At 39.1% G+C, this 26,320-nt stretch overlaps 2 protein-coding genes across 4 annotated transcripts in view; one reads left to right on the forward strand and one right to left on the reverse strand.

Moving 5' to 3' along the window:
- Nucleotides 1–26,320, forward strand: part of LOC109037104 (protein phosphatase 1 regulatory subunit 42) — a 46,976-nt gene that overhangs the window by 18,363 nt on the left and 2,293 nt on the right. Inside the window, exons 3-5 of one of the 3 annotated variants that reach the window (XM_072299506.1) lie at nt 24,187–24,435; nt 24,606–24,719; nt 25,249–25,356. In XM_072299506.1, coding sequence (XP_072155607.1) covers nt 24,187–24,435; nt 24,606–24,719; nt 25,249–25,356 — 471 coding nt within the window. The remainder of the gene's footprint in view (nt 1–24,186; nt 24,436–24,605; nt 24,720–25,248; nt 25,357–26,320) is intronic. The other 2 variants (XM_019051602.2, XM_072299505.1) reach the window with 2 other exon arrangements.
- Nucleotides 5,142–14,522, reverse strand: LOC109037105 (uncharacterized). The gene is made up of 2 exons (XM_019051603.2): nt 14,363–14,522; nt 5,142–5,773 (listed from the first exon to the last, which is right to left on the reverse strand). The coding sequence occupies exons 1-2, from the start codon at nt 14,411–14,413 to the stop codon at nt 5,183–5,185; spliced, it is 642 nt and encodes a 213-aa protein (XP_018907148.2). The 5' UTR covers nt 14,414–14,522; the 3' UTR covers nt 5,142–5,182.

Below are 26,320 nucleotides of genomic sequence, written 5' to 3' on the forward strand. Positions count from 1 at the left end.
ATAGATATGTATATGAGTAATACTTGTGACACCCCATTTGTGACACGTACACTAAATTTTTTAACTATTTATCATGCAATCCGTTCAAATAATTTCATCAATTAGACTCGTCGCTCCATGGATCTATCAAGAAATGAGTGGGATTGTGCAATTCAATGCTTCCTTCCTCTCCCTTTCCTCAACTTGTGAATTTTATCGTTTCTTGAAAAAGTATGATGCAAATTAAGCTATAATTCTAAATGGACATAGCCGCAGGCTTGACATTCTTAGATAGACAACCGTCCCTGTAATGATTTGCTGAGTTTTGAATAAGCCGCATTGTAATTGTGATGTTTCCTCTCAGACGCATGCACAAACAAATGCATGCAAGATATTTCGGAGATAAAGAAATCATGATTGACTTTTTTACCGTCGGGAAATTTCTCACATTTCTGCAAAAGACTTGATGCAAAAACGGCTTTTTTCGCCCCCCCTCTGGAAGTTCTTCAGACTTTGTCTATTGATTACTCATACTTGAGCGCTTCTTTTCCCAAATTTTCAGACCCCCGAAAAATTTTGGGGGGGAGCTAGGGGGGGTGGAAGTCAAAACCTGTGAACCTCAATATCTCTTGAACGAAGAAAGATATTGAGGTCCGGTTTGGACGAAAAATCGTCTAAAATTGCATACTTTAAGATTCTAAAGGTCGAAATCCCGATATCACATTTTTAAGTCAACATATGTGCTTTTTTCCAGTTTTTAGGTCTAGAAAATTTCTTTTAAACGAAAAATTTACAAAGATCTCAATTTTTTATTTGAACCAAAACCAGTTTTTTAAATTGTTCGTCTTTTTCCGCATCCAACGAGTGGTCCATTAAGCTGGGGAACCAAACGGTTCCGGAGTTATGATCGATTGAAGTTTCCGCTCAACGCGCGCCGACCGATTTTCGCGCGCAAAAAAGTCGGATTTGACTGTTATTAGATCATATTGAATGTTCAAACTGAGCAAAATGCATTATTAGGGACTCTTGAGGGTCGCTGAGTTCAGAAATTACCGATACTTCCAAAAAATTTACGTTTTTAAGATTACAGCTCCGCAGCGCTATTTTAGAGGCCCACTGAGCGCCGACCGGCCGCTCAGTGGTCCTGTACGAAGCTGCAATTTTAAAAACGTGAATTTTTTGGAAGTATCGGTAATTTCTGAACTCAGCGACCCTCAAGAGTCCCTAATAATGCATTTTGCTCAGTTTGAACATTCAATATGATCTAATAACAGTCAAATCCGACTTTTTTGCGCGCGAAAATCGGTCGGCGCGCGTTGAGCGGAAACTTCAATCGATCATAACTCCGGAACCGTTTGGTTCCCCAGCTTAATGGACCACTCGTTGGATGCGGAAAAAGACGAAAAATTTAAAAAACTGGTTTTGGTTCAAATAAAAAATTGAGATCTTTGTAAATTTTTCGTTTAAAAGAAATTTTCTAGACCTAAAAACTGGAAAAAAGCACATATGTTGACTTAAAAATGTGATATCGGGATTTCGACCTTTAGAATCTTAAAGTATGCAATTTTAGACGATTTTTCGTCCAAACCGGACCTCAATATCTTTCTTCGTTCAAGAGATATTGAGGTTCACAGGTTTTGACTTCCACCCCCCCTAGCTCCCCCCCAAAATTTTTCGGGGGTCTGAAAATTTGGGAAAAGAAGCGCTCAAGTATGAGTAATCAATAGACAAAGTCTGAAGAACTTCCAGAGGGGGGGCGAAAAAAGCCGTTTTTGCATCAAGCTCTTTATATATCGTCGCCTGCCTGACGTAAGGGCGTAACTACACTCTGCAATGAACCCTGTCCTCGATACATTTCAATGTTTTTTCGGGCTCATCTCAATGTGTATAGTTACGCCCTTATGTCAGCCAAGCGACGATATGACCTGTTTAAGAATAGCGTAAGCATTTTTATCGTCGTCATTTTTCTAGTTTACGCAGAGTGAATTTCCATTAAGCCAGCAAAAAAGTAAATTGGTGAGTACTTAACTCAATCTCACCAGGCCTCATTTGGATTTTTCCATGATGTGATAGAGACAGACTTTCATTTTATAGTTGGCTCGTCGAGAACAAGGTTGAAAATTACGGTGTGTCATATCGCTTTTGGCGTGCAGATGTCCAAACCTGGAATCGCGAGATAGCTTTCAGATCTTCATATTTTGAATTTCAGCGCGTTCATTCTTGGCTTATATGTAGATCGTTTGTATGATTTTTGCCGTGTGAACAGTATTCTGAGCAAAATTTTAAGAATAACAGGGAGAAAGACAAGTTTCAATTCAAACCCTTTTACTAAGGTAATTGAGTGACTACAGCCAAAAATTATACTAAGAAGCATAAAAAAAATTCCGTTTGAGCTGCTTTTTTTAAACGAACACGTCATCATTGATCAAATTTTCGCGCCTCCTTGAAATTTTGCGACTCGACCTTCAGCTTCCTCTTTTTCTCTCTAAATTTTGCAAAATCACGATCGTGCTTTACTTATGTATGCACGTATTCTACATGGAGATTGGAGATTTGAAGCCACAAAAGTGGGCGCATAGTTGATTAGCTTGCTGGGCTTAAATATTTCCACTACACTTCAAGGTTCTCAAAGAGTGCGAATGGAAATCCTACCGCTATATTTCCGTAGTCCATTCCCGTTTTCAGTATAGTTTTGTTCTCGGTCGATTTCAAAATTTAATTTCCACAGCCTCCGTATGGAGAGAGTAAACATATGGATGATCATATTTCCAAGATACTTCAAATTGACTTACCCCACTGATTTAGAGGTAGAAACTTTGAGATGCATGGCTTCTGGGTATAATTGTTAATACACGTTCCATTCTATATTTTGAGCATTTTACGGTCCTGATGATTGAAAGACGGGAGTATGTAATTTCATGTGAAAACTCAGTGAGAAATTTCATCTTTTTCCTGACGAGAAAGCATAGTTAAAATTCAAAATTTCCACTGGTAAATTACATTTTAATAGGATTTTGGCGGGAACCTCCGTCTGAAAATTTAAATGATATTTCCTCCGATTAAACAACACATTTCGGTAAGGAATTGCTTAGTCATGTTTTTGGGAAAAATTGTATTGTTTGATTCAATTTTACAATCTTCGAATGGAGTAACATTCCTTTGTCTGGAAAACGGGAACAAATTTGAATGCTCTTCTTCCTAAAAATTACTTAATCCCGCCTCCTAATTACCTCCAGCTATAATAGTGCTCAAATATTAGATAAGAACGCGTATCGAAGGCCTTTTTTCTAGCGAATCAAAAAACTAGGAGCTATTTCGGCTTTTCTAGAGTCTTATTTTATAGAGCTGAAATATATGATCATCTGCTCACACATCGCAAAAAAAAGCGCGGAAATTAAGTTCCAAATACGGTACTGAAAATCACCTAAACATATTGCGAGGAAAATTGCATCTGAGCATTTTGACGCCTTCTTAGTCACCTTCTTTTTAAATCCAATTATTAAACTTTTTTCCAAAGTCGATTTCACTCGGAAATTCCAATCCTAGAGAGACGTTTAATATTTTCTCTGACATAGGATCGATCAATCAATAGGAAGTGAGTTTATTCTGTGTAACAGAACAGTGCCAACTGGTTTTACGTGAGGATACCCAAACTAAGTTTCCCTACTTTATTTCTAAAACAAAAACTCCTAAGCAAAGCAAATCTGTGAAACAGTTTCTGAGCCATATTTTCGGCTTTCCAACGAGCTGAAGTTCTTGAAGTTTTTAACTTTTTCTGAACCCACCTCCCCTCACCGTGGGTCCTATTTTCACGCGTCGCAGTGGATCCGATTTCAGAGCTGAGCTGTAATGCACTTCAAAAGCAACGATGATAACATTTAAATTGGTAATGTTTGAGCAGTGCTAACTTCATGATTAAATATCACATGCAAACAACGTGGTTTGATTGTAACCGAGATGCAAGTGGTTTTTCCAATCATGATAATAATATGGGCAAGAATTTCGTCAATAATCTCCTTCCATCAGAAAAATTACCGCACCGAGAGGCTAGCACATTGGCAATTGCAGACCCAGACATCGGAGATCCTCGGAGGACTCTAGTAAAGGTCTAGTTACACGATCAAATTTAGCAATGAAATTGGGCCTCTCATTGGTCGCATTCAGAATGTGACCAACGAGAGGCCCAATTTGATGGCTCAATTTGATCGTGTAACTGGATCTTAAGAAGAGTGACGAGCATTTGACTTCAATGTTCCTCTTCAGGAGTGAGTTAAATCGGACCCGCGGCGAGGAGAGGTGGACGACTTGGAAAAAGTCAAATACCTCAACAACTTGTGAACCAAATTTAAAAAAAAAAAAAAAAAAAAAAAAAAAAAAAAAAAAAAAATTAGCTCGTTGAAAAGCTGAAAGTATTGGTCACAAACACCTTTTTACAAATTGGCTTTATCTACGATGTGTTTTGAGAAACAAAACAGGGAAACTTAGTTTTGGGTATAACCCCGTTTTTTGACGTGGTTCGTATTCGTATTCTCGTCAAAGTAAGGGGTATATTTGGCACACTTGATTGGAATGGTTGAAATTTTGATTGAAATAAATAAAACATGTACGATGGCTAGTTTAGTTTAATATGCCAAAAGAAAAAGTAGCAGATGTTTAAGAACTGAAAACGTTTTATGTGTTTTCCCCCTTTTTCTATTTCCAATCTTTCAAATGAGAAAATTCTCTTCGTTTACTTAAAAAATAATACAAAAACATGGGATAAAAATTTCGAACACAAGCATAATATCGTTGCTATTTTGTAAGGTCAGTCTTACAGTGGGTCTAGGATTCGAGCCTGTGGTTACATGGGCGGAATTAGGAATCTTTCGAAGGCGAGCAGAAAAGTATAAAGGGGGAAGAAGGGGGGAAAGTAGTAAGAGGGATTGAGTGCACAGAAAAAATTCCATGAGATCCTTCAGCTTCCAAAGGTAGGTTTGAGGGGACATCCTCAAAGGCCCTCCCTGGACAATATTTATATTGAAATATAGTATCGCAAATGGGAAATACTTCGTCATAAATTTATTCAGTAACATCTCCCTCGTTGTTGAGGTGAGCCAAGTAGATTTCTATCTTTCCACTTCCGCCCATGTCTCACTTATCATCAATGACAATGAATACAACAGTCTGAAGTAACTTTTTATTGAGCAACGTCGATTGTACACTATTACGCGGGGACAATGACCTCAACGGTTCCTGTCTTGGGCAGTGGCGGCACCCTGTTGTACGCATCAGCAGCTATAGCCGAAGCCGTATTGTAGGCATTTCCCGCCTTTTCTTTAGCAACTCCGTACGCATCAGCCGCCCTATGCTTGGCCGAATCGTAGACATCAGCTGCTTTAACCTTAGCCGAATCGTATGCGTCAGCCGCCTTAACCTTAGCCGCGTCGTACGCATCAGCCGCCTTTGTAGAAGCCGAGTTGTAGGCGTCCTTTCCCTTGGCCACCGCCGTGTTGACGTAAGCCTTGGCCGCCTCCGTTATCACTTTGGTGTTCACGTCGGGCAAAACGTCGGGCAAACTCGGAAGTGAGGGTAGATTCGGGAGTGAGGGTAGTGATGGGAGGGACGGCAGCTTGATGTCCGGGAGGGAGGGCATGCTGGGAAGCATGTCGTAGATCTTGTGTCCGATGTCGGACACGGAAGGCATGTTGGGGAGGTTGGCGGAGATGGCGGCGGTGACGTCAACTGTCGGCGGGTTCACGACCGTGACCACAGCACGACGCACCTTGTTCGAGGGGGCCGCATTGGTCAGCAAGCACTGCAAACAAAAGAAATATGTATCTTAATTTAAAGCGTACACTGGTGAAAGGAAAGATCACCCCAAAAATATGACAAGCATTGGAAAAAACACATTGGATCTAGAGTTCGGACTCTTGAAAACATTGACAAGAAATACTCTTGATTCAATCAAATTTTTGCTTGAATCAAAACGAAATCCGCTTAAATTAAGAGATTGTATTTGCAATTGTCAATTGTACCAACTACCAATTATTGAAGCTCAGTGCCAACTCTTTCCTCATAAAAAGGAGGCTGGTAAATCTACCGAGCCTGTCTTAAGGGACGAATTATTCGGCTGTTTGGTTTTACTACATTTAGTGGGAACCTAGTAGCCTAAAAATGAGCATCCTGTATTTAAGCTTTAAAAATGATGTACAGATTTTACCACGAATAAAATTCAGCTGTGAAAATAACCTTAGATATGAATTCTGCAAAGTGATTTTAAAGGTTTGTTGCAGTAAACAGCACACAATATAGAAGGAATAAATTCTGTATTTTGACAACCAATAAACTTGGCACGAAACCACTTTAATATTTCCATACCGAATGTAGAGACATTTCAGAATAATGAGTTGAAAAACACTGCCTCCGCAAGTTTGAATTTTTGAGTCTAACTCAACCGTGCGGTCAGCTCAAAACACGGGTTAGCGCCTACAAGACTGCATGGATACTTCACGCATTGAACGTACGAACCGTGATGTACGCGTAATGCGTGAAGTATCCTCCGTGGTGTACGCGCAATGCGAGAAGTATCCATTCAGTCTTGTAGGCGCTAGCGCGCATTCATTTTTATAACTCGCTCAAATATACATGGCTCAAGTGCGAAACCACGAACCTTCATTGCGGTGTTTCAAACTTTCCGCTCCTATTTCATTCTTCTGAAGAGAAACAAGCCAACCTCATGGCTTGAAATTTTAATAGACTATTTTCCTAACAGAGAGGAAACATCAAGCTAAAGATGTAAAGAAATTATGATGACTAGTTTTCCTAAGACATAATGAAGCCTGCCAGAAAGCCGGTATATACTGACTCATACTCGCTGAAATCTGCAGGGTTTGGACAAAGTGTTTCTGCTCTCTCACGCCAAAGTTGTTCTGTTTCGTTCAATAGAGTTTCATCATCATCACTGTCATCCTCTGAGGATTCAAACTCTCCCTCCACGTCAGGTGATTTCTCACCACAGTTGAATAAAATATTAGGGGCGGTGTTTTTAGCAGTTCTAATGTCATGGGCATTCCATCGCAATGCAAATCGACTTAAAAACTTTTGAATTACAGGAATAAAAATATACTGCAAATGAAAAAAAAAATGCTCTGCATTATCTAAATCTAAAGCTTCAATTTCTTGAAGGTTTCTAAGTAAAACCTTGAAGCGTTCCGTAATTTTATTGACCTCTCTCCAAAATCTTTCGATGCGCTCATTGTGGATCGATCGACCTGTGATGAAAGGTTTCGTCTCTGGCCCTCGGCGCTCTAGCATGCACCTTGCAACACCTGTGTTTTCCAAACCCTTGTCGCTTCTGACCCTTTTTGGCCATCCAAATTGCTGAGTTGCTGTTTTGAACGCCTCCTTTACAGTACCAGCTTTCTTGTTGTTCGAGATCACCAAAGATAAACATTAACGGCTGTACCCGTCGACAAAACCATGAATGTACATGCCCACTGGTTGTAACTGTTCGTTTCCGTCCAACTACCGGTACTGTCACAAATGGAGATACATGGTCTTGCAATTTGGTCGTTGAATATTAATTGACGAACATTTAAACCCGTGACAAATCGAACTACTATCGTTGGAATTCGGATGATATAATTTGATGTGTGAATTGATTGTTTTTTCTCTGTAGTATGAAGTTACAAACGTTAAATATCTTGAATTGCGAGAAAATCTTTTAATAGTCTGTGATGGGACCTCGCATCAGCTTTGTTACCATGGCATCCGTGCAAATCTCCCTTCGCCGGAGAGTCTTCCGACGTAGCAATACACGGAAACTCGTCGAGGATCAATCGTGCCATAGCATAATAATTGGGAGGCTCCTCCGAAAAAATCTCCTTCGAATAGATGCCGGCTCATGTGCTCACCGCGAGTTATTGGAGTGTCGATTGTTGTTATAACTTTATATATTTGTCTTTCTGATGGATATGAAGTTACTGTTTCTCAAAGGTGACAATGGCATATACCGGAACGAACTATTCTAATTTTGCAAAGCGGCTTTTTCGCTCGAAGGAAACGCTCGAGATGCTTCCTCCTCTCGAGCTCAAGATGGCATATTCCGTCACCTTCTGGCCAAAGTATCACAAGCACCATACGACGTTTCAAAATTTCCGCAGATATTTTCGTTGTTTTTTACGGGGAAATTATTCAACGAAGCTGTGCGAAATTTTCACTGAATTTTCTTTGTTCTGTTGATAAAATTCAGTGAAATTTTCAAGCGGATTCCACCACCGTTTTCTCTGTATAAAAAACGAAATGGGGGTGGAAATTTTGAAACGTCGCATGGCGCGTGTGATATTCTGGCCGGAATGTGGCGATTTTGCCTTTTGAAGGTTTGAATCCACTTGTCGCTTCTCTGACGTAACGGCATATCCCAATTACCGCGAGGGCCCTGTTGTCTATATAACTCCATGCCTTCTAAGGCTCTCGAGGAAAACAAGATATACTCTCACGCCAAAGAAGCAACGTACTGTGCTAATGGGATTTAATCACGGATTTGTTTGAAGGACCGTAAAATTTGATATTCGGGGAGTGTTTTCTGTTGTAAGAAAGGGCCAAGATGCGAGAATGATAGAACCATGTTGGCGCGTATACGTAGTATACCGCCTTTGCGATCGTTTCGACCCCCCCCCTCGATACAATAACCGAGTCCCCTAGTTCCTTACCGAAAAGTGACTACCGCGAACTTCTGAGATTTTCCAAAGCGTGTAAAAAGTTTACTAATCCGTCAATAATAATGATTAAAATTTGTTTCTCATTCTGGGGCTCGCTAGTTTATGTGTAATGAATACCAAGAGTCTACGTTTCTTGGTTTTTTTTAAAAAAACCTTAGAATGGGGCGCGCTGATTTAAAATCTATACTATAAGCTCCGAGACCTCCTAATTTTGCGAAACTGGTAACGCTTAGTTCCAGCGTTCTACCGGGCCGATTTTCATGATTTTTGCGGCTATCGACGGGCAATTGCCTCTAAATAAGCCAACTCTTTTCAGATTTTCAAAATATGGCCCAGGTTTTTTTATATTACGTGGTAAAGTTGCGAATTCTCCCATTTAAACAATGTAAATTTATACTTTTTGTCATAGTTCGTTTGAGCGTTCTACCGGGCCGATTTCCATGATTTTTGCGTAAATCGACAGGTAATAGGCCCTAGATGAGCCCGCTGCAATCAGATTTTGGAAAAAGGACCCAGGTTTTTTTAAAATCACGTTATAAAAGTGAGTGAGTTTACAGAATGCTCCGGTACTGCTACCGCTATGCGCGGGAGGATGCGCAATGGTCGAGGAGGTTGCGCAGCAGCTGGGTAGCCTGCGCATCAGCTCTACACTTATATACACAAGATTCGCACCTGCGACTTCATGTCGAGCGGTGGCCGAGTCGTCTAAAGACGTCAAATGCGTCCGCTTTGATCACAGTGTGGGTTCGATCCCCGGCTCATGAATTCTTAATTATTACCTGACTATCATTGTTCATTGTTTTACTGCAATATTTCATCAAGCAGTCATTCCAAAACGCGTCCTTTTAATTTTAAAGTAATTTTAAGTAAAGTTTAAAATTAAAGTATACCTCATATCGTATTTTTTTAGGGGGAAAATAAAACTAACACTGATAGGAGGGTAAAAATAGGGCCGCGAAGCGGCCCATTGATGGCGCGGGGCGCCTTCAGGGGGTTGGGCCGCGTAGCGGCCAGGGGGCGTAGCCCCCTAGTATGCATATATAAGCGGAAGCAAGCGAACTGATTCGAGGATGGCTGACCAGTTCGGCACTCCTTGAATGAGAATTTCACTCACTCCGTTTTGTTCACAACGTTGCTTTGACATATCTCCACAACACTGTTATCCTTTTCAAAAGTTGGTACTCCTTGCTCTGATAGCCGGGGCCACCAGGATAGTGGTAAGTGCAATCTGTGATGAGCCTCGAGACTCATTAGACCATTTGCTAAACGTGGCTCATACAGGAGTCCACTCAGCCCTCTCGTCCCCACGCTCCTGATCACTGCGTCGGCGTCACGAAGAACAATGGGCCTTGGGTCCCAACGCGGCCGATACCCGTACCCCAATTACTCACGCTTCATTAACCATTTCACCGTCACGCTAGGATTCATCCAATTTTCAAAAAAAATTGTTTCGCATGTATTTAGCAATTTTTTCCTTACTCTCCGTTAAAACACAAATAAAAAGAGACCTCATTCATAAAAATCGGCCGAATAGAAGAGAAGTTACAGTAATCGAAATCCGAAGAAATCAACAAAACCTCGACTCCTCGATACGAAAAATAAAATGAAGGGGAAAAAAAGAAAGTATAAATTACAATTAAATATAATTGACCTCAAAATTTGACAAACAATTCATTTATATACCTAACGCTGAAAAAACTGGGAGAAATTACAAAAAATTTGCCTCTTGCAAGGGGCTTCTTTGTAAGAATTTTGACCTGAAGACAACGGTCGAATAACAGCAGTACTCCATACAATACACGGTGTGCCTGAACGAGTTAAACATTTTTCATACGTCCAAATCGAAAAATCTTTATATTTTTAACTACAATGTTTCTTGAATCGTTTAAGCAAAAAAAAAAAAAAAAAAAATTCCGTCGAGATTCTGGAACGCAAAGGCGCTTTAAAAGTATTCTGGGGCTATAATAGCTAAATCACCGGTAGTAAATTCGTTATATTATTAAAAAGAAATTGACTCCATAGTTTAATTCCTTAGTTTCTTGAATACGATTATTTTAAGCACTTAAACATTTATACCACCAATTTTAGCCATGGGGTGATTTCCTGAGAGCCGATAATATCACGAATTTCTCATAGAACCCCTCAACAGTGGCTTGCTTTTTTGGCAGCCGATTCGGCCATCGAACCGGAGTTTAAATGGAAGCTGATAATAACCCAAAGCTCTGAGAAAAATTTTGAGATGAGTATAAGAACGGTTTGTTGTAAGTAGCGAGGAGAGGCGGGCAAAGCGGCTAAAATCCTATCTAATTTTTACAGTTTTTCTGTTGAATTAATGTTGCCGCGGGCTTCTGACTGTCCACACATAGTTCTGTTCAGCATATCGATACATAAGTATTTACATTTTACATACGTAGAATCTAATTTTCACGTCGGGGAGTTGACATATTTTGATTTTTTCGATTTTATACGGAAAATTGATGGTTTTTCGGGATTGAAATTATTATTGTTTCATGAAAAATAAATGCACCCAAAATGACTATAGCATATTGATTCTTACACATTTGCACTCACAAAATTGGTTGGTAAATTCAACGAGTGGGTGCATCGACCTGGTATATCAAGTTTCTGCAATTTTTTACGGCAAATCAGTAGATTTTCGGGATGTAGATTGCTTACTTTCAATTCATGAATGAATAAAGCAACGACATGGTTGAACTTCTTTGCATGGAAAGACGTTTAAAATAACAAAATCAAGACGTATTTAATGCAATTGCATTTATATCGAGTCAATTTCTTTTCAATAATATAACGGGATTTTTACTACCGGTGATTTGGGTATTTTAGCCCCAAAATACCTTTAAATCGACTTTATCTTCTAGGAGTTCGACAGAATTTTTCCTTTCTTCGCTTAAATTATTCCGTAGCACTTTTCTTCAAGAATCTGATAAGATTTTGCTTGAGGCAGATCAAAAAACTTAAATTCGATCGAATAGCTTTCTACTTTCACAATACACGGTCTCGTCAAGGTGCGTCTTTGACCTCGCAGTGTTGGATCGTGAATTCTCTTTTTATGCTGTTTGCCTATTTTGAAATCTCTGTAAATGAAAACTAAAGGGGTTGATATGTGCGAGTTAATGACGCGCCTTATCAACACATTGTGTTGGAGTTCACTGCTTGTTTTATTTTCTCCGTGTTTGTAGGGATGTCCGATGTTCTGACTCTGAAGAAGGGGGTGAGGGAGGGCTCATCTTACAGAAAACCGAGTAAACCAGTGAGAAAGCGTGAATTTTGGACTGGGTCCTGATATATTTTAGCAAGTGAATTGACTTGCACAAACTTTTGCGAGCAGTATGTAAAGGAATGCCTAAGTAATTATCCTCAAAATTACCTATTCAAAACGCGGTTTATTTGATCACTTTAATTTTGACGTGAAAGAGGCAGCCTTTGCACACCCTATTTCACAAATGTCAAAGACATGCCTTCCAAGAATTCATCAAATTTCTCTTCTATCGAAGTTTACACACCGTTGTATTTTTCCTTCTCTATCCCTTATTGCTCAACTGAATCTTTTATCATGATATGATGCCTGATTGGTGGTTTCAATCGAGGCTTTTGACACTCCGTGACCCTCGGCCTTCGTGAAAAATGTTTTAATTGTTTCACTCGATATACTGAGAGGAACATTCAACCGACATGATCGCGCAAAATTATACCTAATTTCATCAGGGGACATCGCAGGAAGGTGCTCTTTTTTGTGAGTAGATCCGCTATCAACTGAATCATACATCCTGTGACCTTGGAAAATATATATGGGTCATATCTCGGCACACGCGTTCCGATTTATCACACTGGTTGGCGGCGTTGTAGTGCAGCCATAAATCTGCAAATGCACCGATCATAATATGTATCTTTGCACGCAGCTGTTGCTGAGTCCATTATCTTGTTAGTACAGACTTAATCACCACATTAGTAGCGGAGCGGCGCACCATAATCGTCTCACTAAATTTTGAGCGAAAATTTGCCTCTGATTAATTTGTTCGTCGCTCCATAAAAGGAAAGAAAAGTCACGGAAAAAAAATCTTCCTGAATTATGAGGCGCCAATGGCTGTAACATAAAATCTGGCCGCCAAGCATCTTAATAAGTCTATCAGGGGATATTTTTAATGGGCCATTCGGTGTTAACACCAAAGATTCTTAGGAATCTTAAAGCAAAAAAGCGGGGATCTGAATTCATGGAGCGGGTAAATTTTTGTTGTTGAAAAATTGTATAAAAGTTTTAAAAAAGTAATTTTTGCTTCTTCGGGAACTTGCTAAGTAGGTATAGACTCACATCCCTTTTAAAGTATATTTTGTGAAATTTGAAATGGAGGGAATGATGGAATTTTCAATGTGTGCGCACAGGACACATGTCTAGATTACAAACGATGTCAGTTCTGTTTGGTTTTTTGCGTGTGAATGTAAATTTAGCAAAATGCTGGAAACATTCCGATGGATAAATGACGAAACTGAAGACGTATATCCTTAATTCATATTCTAAATTTTTCAGATATAATTTTTTTCCGAGCACGAGATAATGACACTTTGTTCACCAGGCAACTTAACCCAGAGCAAACTTAATGGAGCAAAAAGTATTATGGAAAAGTCTCTGGAAAAGTAAGCAAACAAGTTTGCTCTTGAAAAGAGCATTGCATTGAAAGGAGCTTTGCATGATTATACGTGCGGAAAGAAGGTATGAACGAGCATGGTGTTTAGATGTCGCAGAGCGTCCAGGCGCGCTGTAAAAGTGACTCGCCTGTTTATAAGAAGGGGATTTTCGCACTTCGGGGCTGAAAAATCCACCGTAAAAACTACATTTTTGGGCAAACATTTAAAATCCCCCCCCCCCCAAGTATTGAAAAATCCTCAAAGCGTTTTGAAATCGAACAAGACCAACAAATTTAAGGAAGAAGGTAAATAGGCACTTAGAATGTTTGAAGATAAATTAATATTTAATATGGTCACATTGTGCAGTTTATACGCAGCCGCCTTTTCAAATTGGTGTTTTTTATCAAATAAAAATTGTAAAACTCACTTGCACGTAAAAATTATGGTGTTTGTTATGACTTAGCGTCAAATAGCCAAAAATTGGCACCAACTGATAAGTACTGCGATTTAACATTGTTCACTGTCGTTTTGGCAAACCGTTTCTAAATTTTTAACCGCGTATTATTGAACGTCTTAATCTTTTGGTCATTTTAGCCAGTAGTTTGGTATATAAACTCCTCCGTGTTCTCATTAACACTACGATTGACTACAGTTCCAATTTGTATCCAAGAATTTAAGGCTTGATTTTTAGCAAATGTTGGTCAATTTTAGCTCCGATTTTGTGACTAATGGTGAAACATGCCACCGCCGCTGTCCCCCCCCCCCCCCCCCCGCGCGCTAGTACCTCAGAATTCTTCGCCTCAAAACAAAATTTCTCCCCCAAGGTTCAGCTGAAGAGCCTCTTTGATCGACCAAAGAGAGATTCTTTAGTTAGAATTGCAATGTTTGGAATGTAACCTCGTCATCGCGTCTGTGGGTTAACAGGCAATCGTGAATGATTTCCTTTTTGCGTAAATAGTCGTGAATGAGTGCTGTGTGTAAATAGTTGTGAACGAGTTGCTTCTGTGTGCAAATAGTTACGGATGAATCGCAATGATTACCTGGAAGGCGACAAGAAGGAAAACAATAGATAGACACCGCGTCAACTCCATGTCGAAGTGTTTGTTGATGTAACCAGTCCCGCTTTGCACTCGTCTACTAAATCGGGAATGGCCCGCGAGGACGTGGAATTTTATAACACATTTGTATTTACCGACCCATAGACGAAATTTATAGCTACCGAGCCTCGCACACGCTGCCAAATCAGCCACGATTTTTCAATTTTCCTCAGATTTTCCATTGAGTGTCCAAATCTGACACACTGGAAAAAAAAACACTTTGGATACAGAGTTCAGACTCTTGAAAACATTGACAAGAAAAAGGACTCTTGATTCAATCAGATTTTTGCTTAAATCAAAAGGAAATCTGCTCAAATTAAGAGGCTCGGTTCTTGATTTAAGCAAAATTCCGATTGAATCAAGAGTATTTTTTCTTGTCGATGTTTTTAAGAGTCTGGACTCTAGATCCAATGTGTTTTTTTTTCCCAGTGCAAGCTTTTCAAAGTTAGAAACAGGGAGTAGACAAAATCCTAGTTAGTGCATGGGAGGAACAATATATGGAAGGTCCTTTTGAGTAAAAATCTCACACTGAGAAAACTTCCTTGTTGAATAAACGTGGATTCCTGTGAAATATTCTGCTTCCGGAATTCCTCGTTGAAATGAAAAGAAACCCAATGTTTTCAAAGAGCACTCCTATTATGTCAAAGAAACGTCTCGTCGCCTCAAAGAGGTTTCCGATTTGTTAACGAAAAGTCCTGTCACGGGAAATTTAACAGGAACTTTCCTCTCACTGCATCTCTCGAAGATCGGAAAAACATGTAATTTTTCAACACCTTCCTTGGTGTTCTAATTCCAAAAAATTGTTCGATTTTCCAACTGATTTGTTACATGAGACTTTAAATTCAAAACTACAATCTTGTCTTCCAATGTATGTTGCATATATTATTCAATGAACCATTTTCATATTGTCGGAGAAGCTGCTTTTAAGATTTAATCAGATAGTCACTTTGTGTAATATATAAACTCACAAATAATCTGAAACTGCCGGTGGAAAAAGGAAAGTAATTACCTTATTCCTACTGCTTTCCCCCGAAACAAAAAAAAATCCTCATAGAACCTCTTGTTTTTTTTGTTCTAGATAAGAGAGAGAGTGTGTGCATTTTGAGATCTCACACAACTTCCAAACTATTTTGCGCAATTGGACGTATTTCTATCAAACGGGAACTATGTGCATTATGACGTGAGCCGTGTTATGCACATATTCTTATGGGTCTCAGGGCTCATGTCTTAATGCACATAGTTCTGTTTGGCAGAAGTACGTCCGATTTGTAATCCACTTCTTTGGCGCAGAAAATATTGAAACAAATGCTCAACGGTCCCATGTCCATTCAGTCAGTTTTCGCGGGCTGTGTTGCATGTTGAATTTCCGACGACTTGGCAACTTAGAGGAAATCAATGTTGCCTTTCCGGATAGGAAACGTCGCGTTCCTGTAGCTGCAGGAAAGAGATCATCAGGGATTATTCTCACCTCAATTGGCAGCAGTGATTTTGGGCTTATTAGCCGGATATTATGCTCGTGCGCGACTGTCAAAACACACCTGCGCCCGGTTGAGGTTCCCCGCTCGCGCACTAATAACAGCATCATCAGCTGGACGTATTTATGCTAAAAGGAACTATGTTACATGTGAACCCTATGCACATAGTTCCTTTTAGCATAAATTCTTCCAGTTCATCACCGAGTGGCTCCTTCTGGATCCCGCCGAAAATCAGGCGCCCTCCACGTGAGCCCGGAGGTCATGGTCATGACCAGTGGCGTGGCGTGATTTGCGATGTATCGATTGTTATGCCATTTAAACCTATGGAAAAGGATCGATGAACAGGGTGTTTGCAGCGAACACCTTAATAATCGATTCTTTAACATAGGTTTAAATGGCATAACAATCGATATATCGCAATTCACGCCACGCCACTGGTCATGACTAGATCGGAAGCAAGAGTGAAGAATGATGAACTCCAGGGACAGCCAAAAAAATCGGAATGAGATCGGTCATTCCAAAACGGGGAGAGCTCTCAACACATTTCGTAGGTCTTTTGATGACGGCTACCACTTACCGGTCGCATCAAGTATAGGTAACGATGCCATAGGGCGGTCCTTAAGTCTATAAATATTTTAAGGATCCCTCAGATATACTACAGATAAATTAGGAGCATTTAATACTTGGGCATGTACGGAAATGATGAAGTAACTTCTGTTGCAAGCCGACGTCCACGTGTTAGACAAGTGTAAGTAACAACTGAACGTGTCGGGTAAGATAAATTTTGTTTCCGGGCTTATAAATTCGAAGTTCAGATCCTTAATAGGGATTCAGATTGACACTGTGTTGGAGACATGGAAGTGTAACAGCATTATAATGTCTTAGACGGTGCACAGAATGGCATCTAATCATAGACATCAGACCTACACAAAAGTGCATACCATGATCTGGCAAACTTTTAATTATTGTAAACCTTGGAGCTTTGACCAATTTGAGCTTATCCAATTATAAATTTAGTTTTTAAGTAACTCGCCAGCGTAATGTATTAGTGACCAAAACAAAACGTCGTAAGATTATTTCGAGTTTTTTTTATATTTTCTTATTTTTTGTCACTAGGGAATCAGCTAACATTCATCGTTCGTGCTTACAGATTCATTGAGAACTTACACTAAATTATTGAGGCATGAAAGTTTTCGGGATTTGTGTTGTGTTTCTTATTGTAATTGACCAATCTGATCGAAAAAAATTCCTAATTTGAAATAGAATCACAATTGTTTTGGTTTGAATACAGCAGATAGCAGTACATTAATTGCGAATAGATGAACTCTTTATCGCCTCTTCCTTTCCGTTACACCCGAGACCCGTTCTCATTCATAACACAGAGGTAGATCGCTCATTTACGAAATGTATATTGCAGGACAGATTCCTTCAGCTTTACTCAGCGTTACTACAGCTTACAATTGGTGTTTTTCTCTGGAGATCATGCGAGAAATCGTTTGCAAGTCTCTCAACTGCACTGGAAAAAAACACATTGGATCTACACTGGGAAAAAAACACATTGGATCTAGAGTCCAGACTCTTAAAAACATCGACAAGAAAAAGTACTCTTGATTCAATCAGAATCTAGCTTAAATCAAGAACCAAGCCTCTTAATTTAAGCGGATTTCGTTTTGATTCAAGCAAAAATCCAATTGAATCAAGAGTATTTTTTCTTGTCAATGTTTTCAAGTGTCAGGACTCTAGATCCAATGTGTTTTTTTTTCCAGTGTGTCATTTAATTTAAAGTAAAAACAATTAAATTCGTTGTCTGTTATAGAAATCACCGTTTTATTTTAAGCAAATTGCGTATATTTCTGTATAAAAGCTTACAAATAGTATAATTATAAGGAGAAGAGCAAATGCAAGGACGTAATTACACTGCTAAATGATACCGGTCAACCGTATCAATCATGCTTCCCAGGTACCAAGTGGAAGTGGAGAAAAGGCTCTTTTATCGACGCGATGTGACGTATTCATGCTAAGTCTTCGTGGAGTTTACTTTGGTTTCCATGCTCCATTTACAATGAGGGCGTAAATATTGACACGCAGCAGGAAACATTAAGAGTGCAATTCTTGCATCAAGAATTTTGCGGTGTGCTTGCGGAGGAGAATGAGACAAATGTCGCTCCCACAGCAGTGTTACCAGCTCCCCTCTTTTATTTTCGGCAATGTTTGCCGAAGGGGAACCTGTGAACTCTATTTGCACCATTCTGGGCCCCATTAATTTTCTGAGGTCGATCGGTCCATTCACGGATAAATCATGACCAACTGCATCCAAGGCCACTCCTCGCTGCATTTTCGCATTCGCGCGAAACTGTAGGTAGCAGCGAGCGCAATTCTTGCGCTAGCCGCTATTGCTAATGTTCTGGAAAATTCCCACAGAATTTTAAATTTGAGATCATGAAGTCTGAAAAGCAAATTCGACTTTATTTTCCCGATGGTAAAACCGTGTTCTTATTGTGGACAGTCAATTGTTATTTTATTCTGTACCATATTGTGAGGTGGGGGGTGGGTTAGGACTTGTTACAAAATTCCATCAAAACCATAAGAAATTGTTAGAAGAAGACCACAATGAAGAGGGAATTTTCGGAGGATAAAAGATGCCTTGAATATTCCACAAAAATATTTTCGTGCAAAAAAGTCATCGAGCCGTAGTCTTTAAAAAGTCAGATGCAAGGGGCACTCAGGTCAGCTGCAGTTTCATTGAACCAATAACAAATGCATTCGTGGCTACTTAGATCATAAACGGTGTAGTTATGATTCAACAACTTTGTTTTGTAGTACATGGCGCTTGCACTAGTGAATGGGCAGGCCTTTACAGCCTGCAGATCCACGCATAAACACTTAATGATACCATTGGCCCGACTTTTGTCAAGGTCCTTCGCAGCCCTTGCTCTATCTTTGTTTAACACATGGTCTTCCACTCATCCTGCAGCGCATTGCCTACTTTATGTCCTACACAGGTGTCGCATTGGTCTTTTTTCGGTGAAGAGAGCGATAAGTTCAGTTCTTTGAAGGTGTTGGCAATAAAAGTTCGGCTAACACAAGACCATTTTCAGCGGCATGTGCCTTGTAGGCTTCAAATAACTCATTTTTACCGTGCCAGCTCTCCTCTAAATACATCCTGTGGGTGTCTTTGCGGCAGTAATACGATTCTAATTCAGGAGAAGCTCAAATCATTTAAATATTTAATAAATAATACTATAAAATAAATTAATAAAATTTCTCGAAGGTGGTCTGGAAAACCTTTAAAGACTTGAAAATGAGAGAACAATTTTAAACATTATAGGAACAAAGAAAACATTTATTAAACGATAAATTTACATAATTATAAGAAAAATAAAATATCAAAAATAATTAAAACTTAATGATGCGGGAGGAAAAAAGTCTGTTTACAAAGGCAATGGGCCTGTTGCAAACTTTTGCTAGAGCAAAACTAAGAGTTGTTTCTTATAGATAATGCCTCAAAAATCACGATGAGCGCATCGGCAAACTCTGAAATGCACTCATAACTTCACAATCTGCGTAAGAAATTTGCGGTTTTTTGAGCTTCCCGCTTCAAAAACGATACTACGGCACAGGTGAACATTTTGTAAGAGGAGTCGTTCCATCGTCGGCAATAATAATCATAGCCGACGCCAATCCGCCAAAACACGTTTGATGGGACGAGATAACACCTGAACTGGATTAGACCAGATAACAATCGGTGTGTTAACGTTCATATTTTCCACGCCCGAATGGATTGACCTTGAACTCTCCTTGAATTACGCGCGGAACTGCGTGCAAGCGTCGGCCATGATGAATATCGCCGACGATGGAGCGACTCCTCTAACAAAATGTTCACCTACGCCGTAGTATCGTTTTTGAAGCGGGAAGCTTAAAAAAACGCAAATTTCTTACGCAGATTGTGAAGTTATGAGTGCATTTCAGACTTTGCCGATGCGCTCATCGTGATTTTTGAGGCATTATCTACAAGAAACAACTCTTATTTTTGCTCTAGCAAAAGTTTGCAACAGGCCCATTAAGAGGAGCGTTTGGGTTTGTGTATAAAAAAAATCAATATAAAAAAATTGATTTAAACTGACAAATAATTCCGGCCATTGAAGGCGTGGCTGATGTATGGGAACAAAGAAAACATTAATTAAATGATGAATTTACAAAATTATAAGAAAAATAAAGTATCAATGTGAGGAAAACAGTCTGTCTACAAAGGCAATTAAGTGGAGCGTTTGGGTTTGCGTATAAAAAACGAATATAAAAAAAATTGATTTGACCTGACAGATAATTCCAGCTATTTAAGGATTGGATCCTGCTTCGGAGAGGTCTGCCAAGGCTTCCGACTTTACACTAGAGCAGTTTGAAGTAGAGGGGCTGCTACTTGACTGCCTTTTTCTTTTTTCCACCTCGTGCTTCCTGCTCTTGCTTGCGTGCTTTGGTCTTTTACGTCTTTTCGGGACACACAAACGGATGAAAACAGGCATTTAGCAGCCATCCTTGAAAGAGGACGTCCAAAAGGACATCCAATTGCAACCGTAAAAATAAACATTGACTATTACGAATCATATCTGATGATTCTGATGATTGTATAATTTATGAACAAAGTTAGTCATTCATAGGGTAAAGTGAACAGAGGGGGACAGATAAACTTACTTTGTTTCCTTGTTCTTCTGCACTGAACTGTGTGAACCACTGGCCAATCGATTTAGAAATTTGACCCTGATGGCCAGTTTCTGCAGGGTAAAGGAGGACAAGGCACTCTGAAAAAGAAGAACAAAACAATGACAATTAATGTGCGTCAAAAAATTGTATTTTGGTAGAGGCAGCTGAAAGTTTACAAGAAGTTTTAAGATTTACCTGAATGCAGGGGCATTTACCAAGATTTTTATAGGACATACAGGGAGAGTTTCAGGAGATATTCCTCCCATAATTGACATGGAAACTTGGCAATTGGATACATCGCATAATTTATCCTGAATGGGTGAGAGTTGCGATGATTAGGATACAATTCTGTGACCCGCACAACTTACTCAATTATTTAGGTCCTATTACACACATCAGCAGATACAATGAAAGTCTTCTGCTCTAATTATTTCATTGAAGTTTTGAATTATTTCCTTATTTCAACAAACTGTTTACGGAATCATTGCATTATTAATCATCTTAAACCTTTACATACACACTCGCAAATAAAGAAGAAGAAAAAATTAGGGAATACCCAGTTGTATTCCTGAGGGCAGAACATTTGGGGGGGAAAAAATCATTTTTACAGGCTGAATTGCCATTGTGCTTCAATGTTTATAGATGGTTACTGAGAAATTAAGAGGCAATTGAATTAACTGAGGATTTGGTACTTTATGTTGACTTACCAATCAGAACAAGTTTGAGCCCATGCTTGATAAAGCTCAACTTGTCGTCGGCTACCCCCATCCAGGTAAATTTGCTGACTACATTTTTGCTCATCATTTGAGACAGAAAGCTTCTTGCCGTGCTTGACATGGTAGCCGCTTTTTTGACATTAGTGACTAGAATCGTTGCCTGAGAACCAGAACAGAAAAATGTCATTCAAATGGTAAGGACAGCAGAAATGAATGTATGCATGTGCCTACGGTGCAACATCATACAATTTTGCATTCGATGTGTGCTGGTTTAAGGTGGCTGAAAGCTTTCAAAAGTTTGTGCTCGCCCTTAATAGCAATTTTACGCTATCTCTGCGCGTGATAGCAAATGATAGTTTTCAGTCTTACCTGAAGAAGGAGATGATGCCATTTTCTTCCTCCAACAGGACTTGAGCAGATGGTTTTTTGAAAGTCCGACTCCCACACAACACACAAACTGGCATGCTCACTTCTACATTACAAACATAACAAAACACTTCACATACCGATACCGTAAGAAAAAAAAACTACTAAAATTGACACACAACGCATTACATTTGAACATTCGCTCAACGCTCGCAGCCACGGACTAGCAGTCTTTTGAAGAGAAGATTATTCACCTGACTGCCGCTCAGAGAAAACACGCTGAACATCGTGAAGGCAAAAATTTAAACTAGGCGCCACGAAACATCCGAAGTTCACCAGTCCAACAGGGCTAATGGAAAGACTCTTTTCAGTTTAGAGAGAGAGCTCTGTCAGACTTTTGCGATCTTGATCGAATCCATCGATGTTAACCTCAGCACGAAGTTTCTTGCGCTTCTCACCTGGTGTAACGAAAGTTGTCGCCAGACCTGATTCATCGTTCATCCGTTTCTTCCTCATCACCCTGCAAACAGATGTATGAGACACTCCTGTCGCCTCTGATGCTCGCTACACACACGTTATCTTCATTTATAACACCAAATTTTCGACTACTAGTGCAACTATTCGACTGAAAATACGGAGTTGTACAGACTAATGTTCAAAATTCACTTAGTACATACCAGAGGGCTTCCAGTAAAGTGTCGTGAATCATGAATTAATTTGTTAAAGTCTTAAATAGCTACTAAAATATTTAGATTACTGGAGCACTAGCGTAGCACGTCCGACCGTGACGTTGCCGGATCAAAAAAAAAAAAAATTCGAATTTTTTTTCTTTTTTCAAAGCTCACATCTTGATGAAGCTATTTTTATTGGATTTAATTATACAACCTCGTAGTTTCGTTCCCAAAAATAAGTTTATTTTTCAGTGAAAACTCTTATCATAACTTCTTTATTTTTGTACAGCTCCATCAATTGGAAGAAAGCTTTCTGAAAAAAAGAATTTTATTTGATTTAATTATACAACTTCGTAGTTTCGTTCCCGAAAATAAGTTTATTTTTCAGTAAAAACTCTTACCATAACTTCTTTATTTTTATAAAGCTCCATGAATTGGAAGAAAGATTTCTGAAAAAAAGAAGAAAAAGAAGAGAAAAAATTCATTAAAAAAGTAAAAAACGATTATCTTAACGCTATGACAATTAGTAGACAGAACATTAACTCTACATTTGGATATTTCCTGAGAAATTCTAGATCAATCTCACGTGACACACGAAAAAAAGTCCTTGAAAGACTTCAAATGCCTGTAATTTTGTAAGTTGCACCATGTTACACATAGTCCTTTCTTCTAAACCTTTTCTGGCCATTCCTCTTGCATGCAAAGGGTGATACAAGTGTCTCGGGCTACACCTCTGTTACTTTCAAACGCACATTTATTGAAGACATTTTTAACGCAAAAACACCAAACACACCTTGAACATCACGAGGAATATGATGAAACAACTTTCCGTCATTGTATCGGCAGGATAACCGCTATTCATGCTTGTTCATGTGCTCACACCGCAAAAAGAGTGACACTAGCGAGAACCTGCCCAAGTGTACCTCTTTGTTAATATGAGAAAAAGTAAGTAAGTAAGTAATGATACTTACGGATGCAGAGGCTTCCCAATCATTAATTATTGGCACATTCCTGTGTTTGTACCTACCCACTCCAAGTCATCTTACGCATGTCTAATTGGTTTGTTACTTGAACATAAATTTCGGTGCAATCAATAATAATCCTACAATTATTATAACTATCGAAAGCGCTTGGCAAAGTTGCTCGATTTTTCATGATACTTGCAATTTGTGTCATCATTCCTTCAAATATAATCTTGTGAATCACATCGACCCAGGTTATAAAAATATTTGTGATTGTTGCCTCACTGCAGTTGAATCTCTCTGCTAAATCGACATGCCCCAAATTGAGACGTAGCTTCATGAGTGTTAAAAAAATGTTGTCTTCTCTTGAAATTTTACAAACGGTCCACTTTCGGTAATAAGTGGCAGGAATATCTCAAAATATCAAGGAACATTTTTAGTAGATCATAGTTAGCAAATCCAGTATAATAACATACTTTGATATCGTTTTTCATTATTTTTTTTTAAGCTGAACTGAAATTCCATTTTTGTCAGGTCAGTAGTGACTTGCTCAAGTTTTTGCTTAAGAAAATAAATTGCTGCTTCAATTACAACACTTCCATTTAAGGTTTGGTGCTTTGATCCTGTTTCGTAATAGCTCCTACGGTGGGAGACGAAAAGGTGACAAAATAATTCATGGCTTGGGCTGTTGCATCTCGTTGTACATTAGTTGCAGTAAAATATTTACCTGCATTCTTATTATTGCGATCATAGTCCGGCAAAGTGGTCTCAAGTTCATTAATAATGCTTTTATCGCTGCAAAGATTTCTGTTGCGAGAGTTAGCAATATTCTTACAGTAATTTTTTAATCTTTTGTACGACTTCATTATTTGAGACTAGGTTTTTATTTTCAGATCTGCTTAAAGGATTTAAATGTAGCTGGGAACAATTTAATTGTGCTCACGGATTTCGTCGGGCTAAATAAGCTGGAAAAATTGGATGCAACCGACAATAAACTGGAAAATTTAAGTCAAATCCGTGACGATCTTTCCGAACTGTCTCGGCTGAGATCACTTGACTTGCGAGGAAATCCAATCACTAAGGAAATTCGCTACAGGGAGAAAATCGTGGCCGTTTTACAATGCGTAGGTAAGTCATTGATACTTCCAGAATTTCCTCTCCCCTCTCATATTATGACGTAATTAACGATGACAAGAGTAAAATCTTGGAGGTTATTTTCATCAGGAGAAGTATATATTTTTCGTGACATTTTTCCATGTTGAATAACATCTCTTTTGTTTTTTCGTTTTTATGCGCAGATGATTTGGATGGAAAGACCGTGACTGATATGAACAGAATATTCATTCAGAATCTCGAAAAATGCAAAAAGGCAGAGAAAAAACCAGCCATAGAGTTCAGCAAGGATATTAAAAGTAAGCACTTTGCATTTTACGGGGAAACTATGGGAGTCACACTTCAATTACATTTAATTGAATATCCTCAATAGTTTATCAATGCTAGTAATGTTTACATCACCACAAATCGATAAACGGTAGTAATATCTTAGAGATGGGTGCAATCAATTTACCTTCCTCTTATTTTGTATAATGAGAGGACTGACTTCATTTATGAATACCTTCAGATGAATCGAGGCGTTCAATTTAAACCCACCACTTGCGTATTATTAAAGTATATAAAGGCAGTAACAATGGTGACTTTACCGGGCAAGCATAATGGAGGATGCAGTGCATGAGTAGTTTGAGGCATTTTCCATGATTTTGAGCAAAAGTGATCGAATTTGGAAACAATTACGTTATCCTGAAGGCTTAGAGGAAGTAAAAATTACCATTCCTAATTTTTTTTGCAAAAAAGTTTCTCTTAGGTTCATGAATTGCCTCTTTGTTTATTCATTCCATCAGCTAAATTATCATCTTCAACAATTTTTCATTTTCTCTGCAACAGGTCTAGCCGAACATCTTCCGCCAGGCATTAGAAATTCAATTACCGAACCAGAGGCCAAGAAAGGAATAGCCTCAAGGATCAATGTAATGCTTCCAAACACGCCACCAGGTGAGACCCGATATATGCATTTGCGAAATCAGTGATCTATCATGACGGTCGCATCTATGTTAAATAAGTCTATCTGATCGGATCGACACCAATTCGACCGACTAATTATTACAAAAACCCGTGTCGATTCGATCGATTCACGGATATTGTCGATCGACTCACGGGTTAGTCGATTGAATCGGTACCGATCGGATCACGACCGGTTCACGTTTTTATTTTTCGATGGATTCATGTCGATCGAATCATCAAAGTTTTTTTTCAATAATCTTTTGATCGAATCTGTGTCGATCGATTCACGTTTTTACTTTTCGGTAAATTCACGATCGATCCAAATCCTCTTCCTTGAATTCATATCCTTCGCTTCGAAAGGGTTCATTGATCAAATGAAATTCATTTGCAATTAGGAACCGCAATTTCCGGTTTCGCTCAGACACAACGTACGTACCGTTAGTTTCTTTATGCTCACAATTGTTTTTACAGAAGAGCCAGAAATTTCAGTTCCGAATTGCAAAATGTAGTCCAAATGATCACGCCATTAGATTGCTGAGCAACGAGAGAACCTACCCATCAAAGTCGTTTCACTTGCATGCTTTTATTTAAAATTATTTATAAAAATATGTAAATAAAAGAGATGAAAATTAATTGGTTTTTCTGTAATATTTTAGCATTTGAAATGACAATCATTTCAACAAACTTTACAAAAACTTCAAAATCAGTAGTTCAAAACCGCTGACGCCGCAAGTTTGAATAATCGCATCAAACACAGTGCGGCCGGCGCGCACGGCACGTAACACATACAGCGCCTTACAAGGCCGCAGGATACTTCATGCATTGCACATCTAGCACGGTCCGCGCGCCGCAGACCGTAGCGCCTCACAAGTCTGCAGGATACTCCATGCATTGCGCGTATATCACGGTGCGCTGTCAAGTCGTTGAAAAGTCGTCTTTTCTTGGTGTCGAACCT

The sequence above is a fragment of the Bemisia tabaci genome, chromosome 4 (genome assembly GCF_918797505.1).
Source record: "Bemisia tabaci chromosome 4, PGI_BMITA_v3".
Lineage (NCBI taxonomy): Eukaryota > Metazoa > Arthropoda > Insecta > Hemiptera > Aleyrodidae > Bemisia > Bemisia tabaci.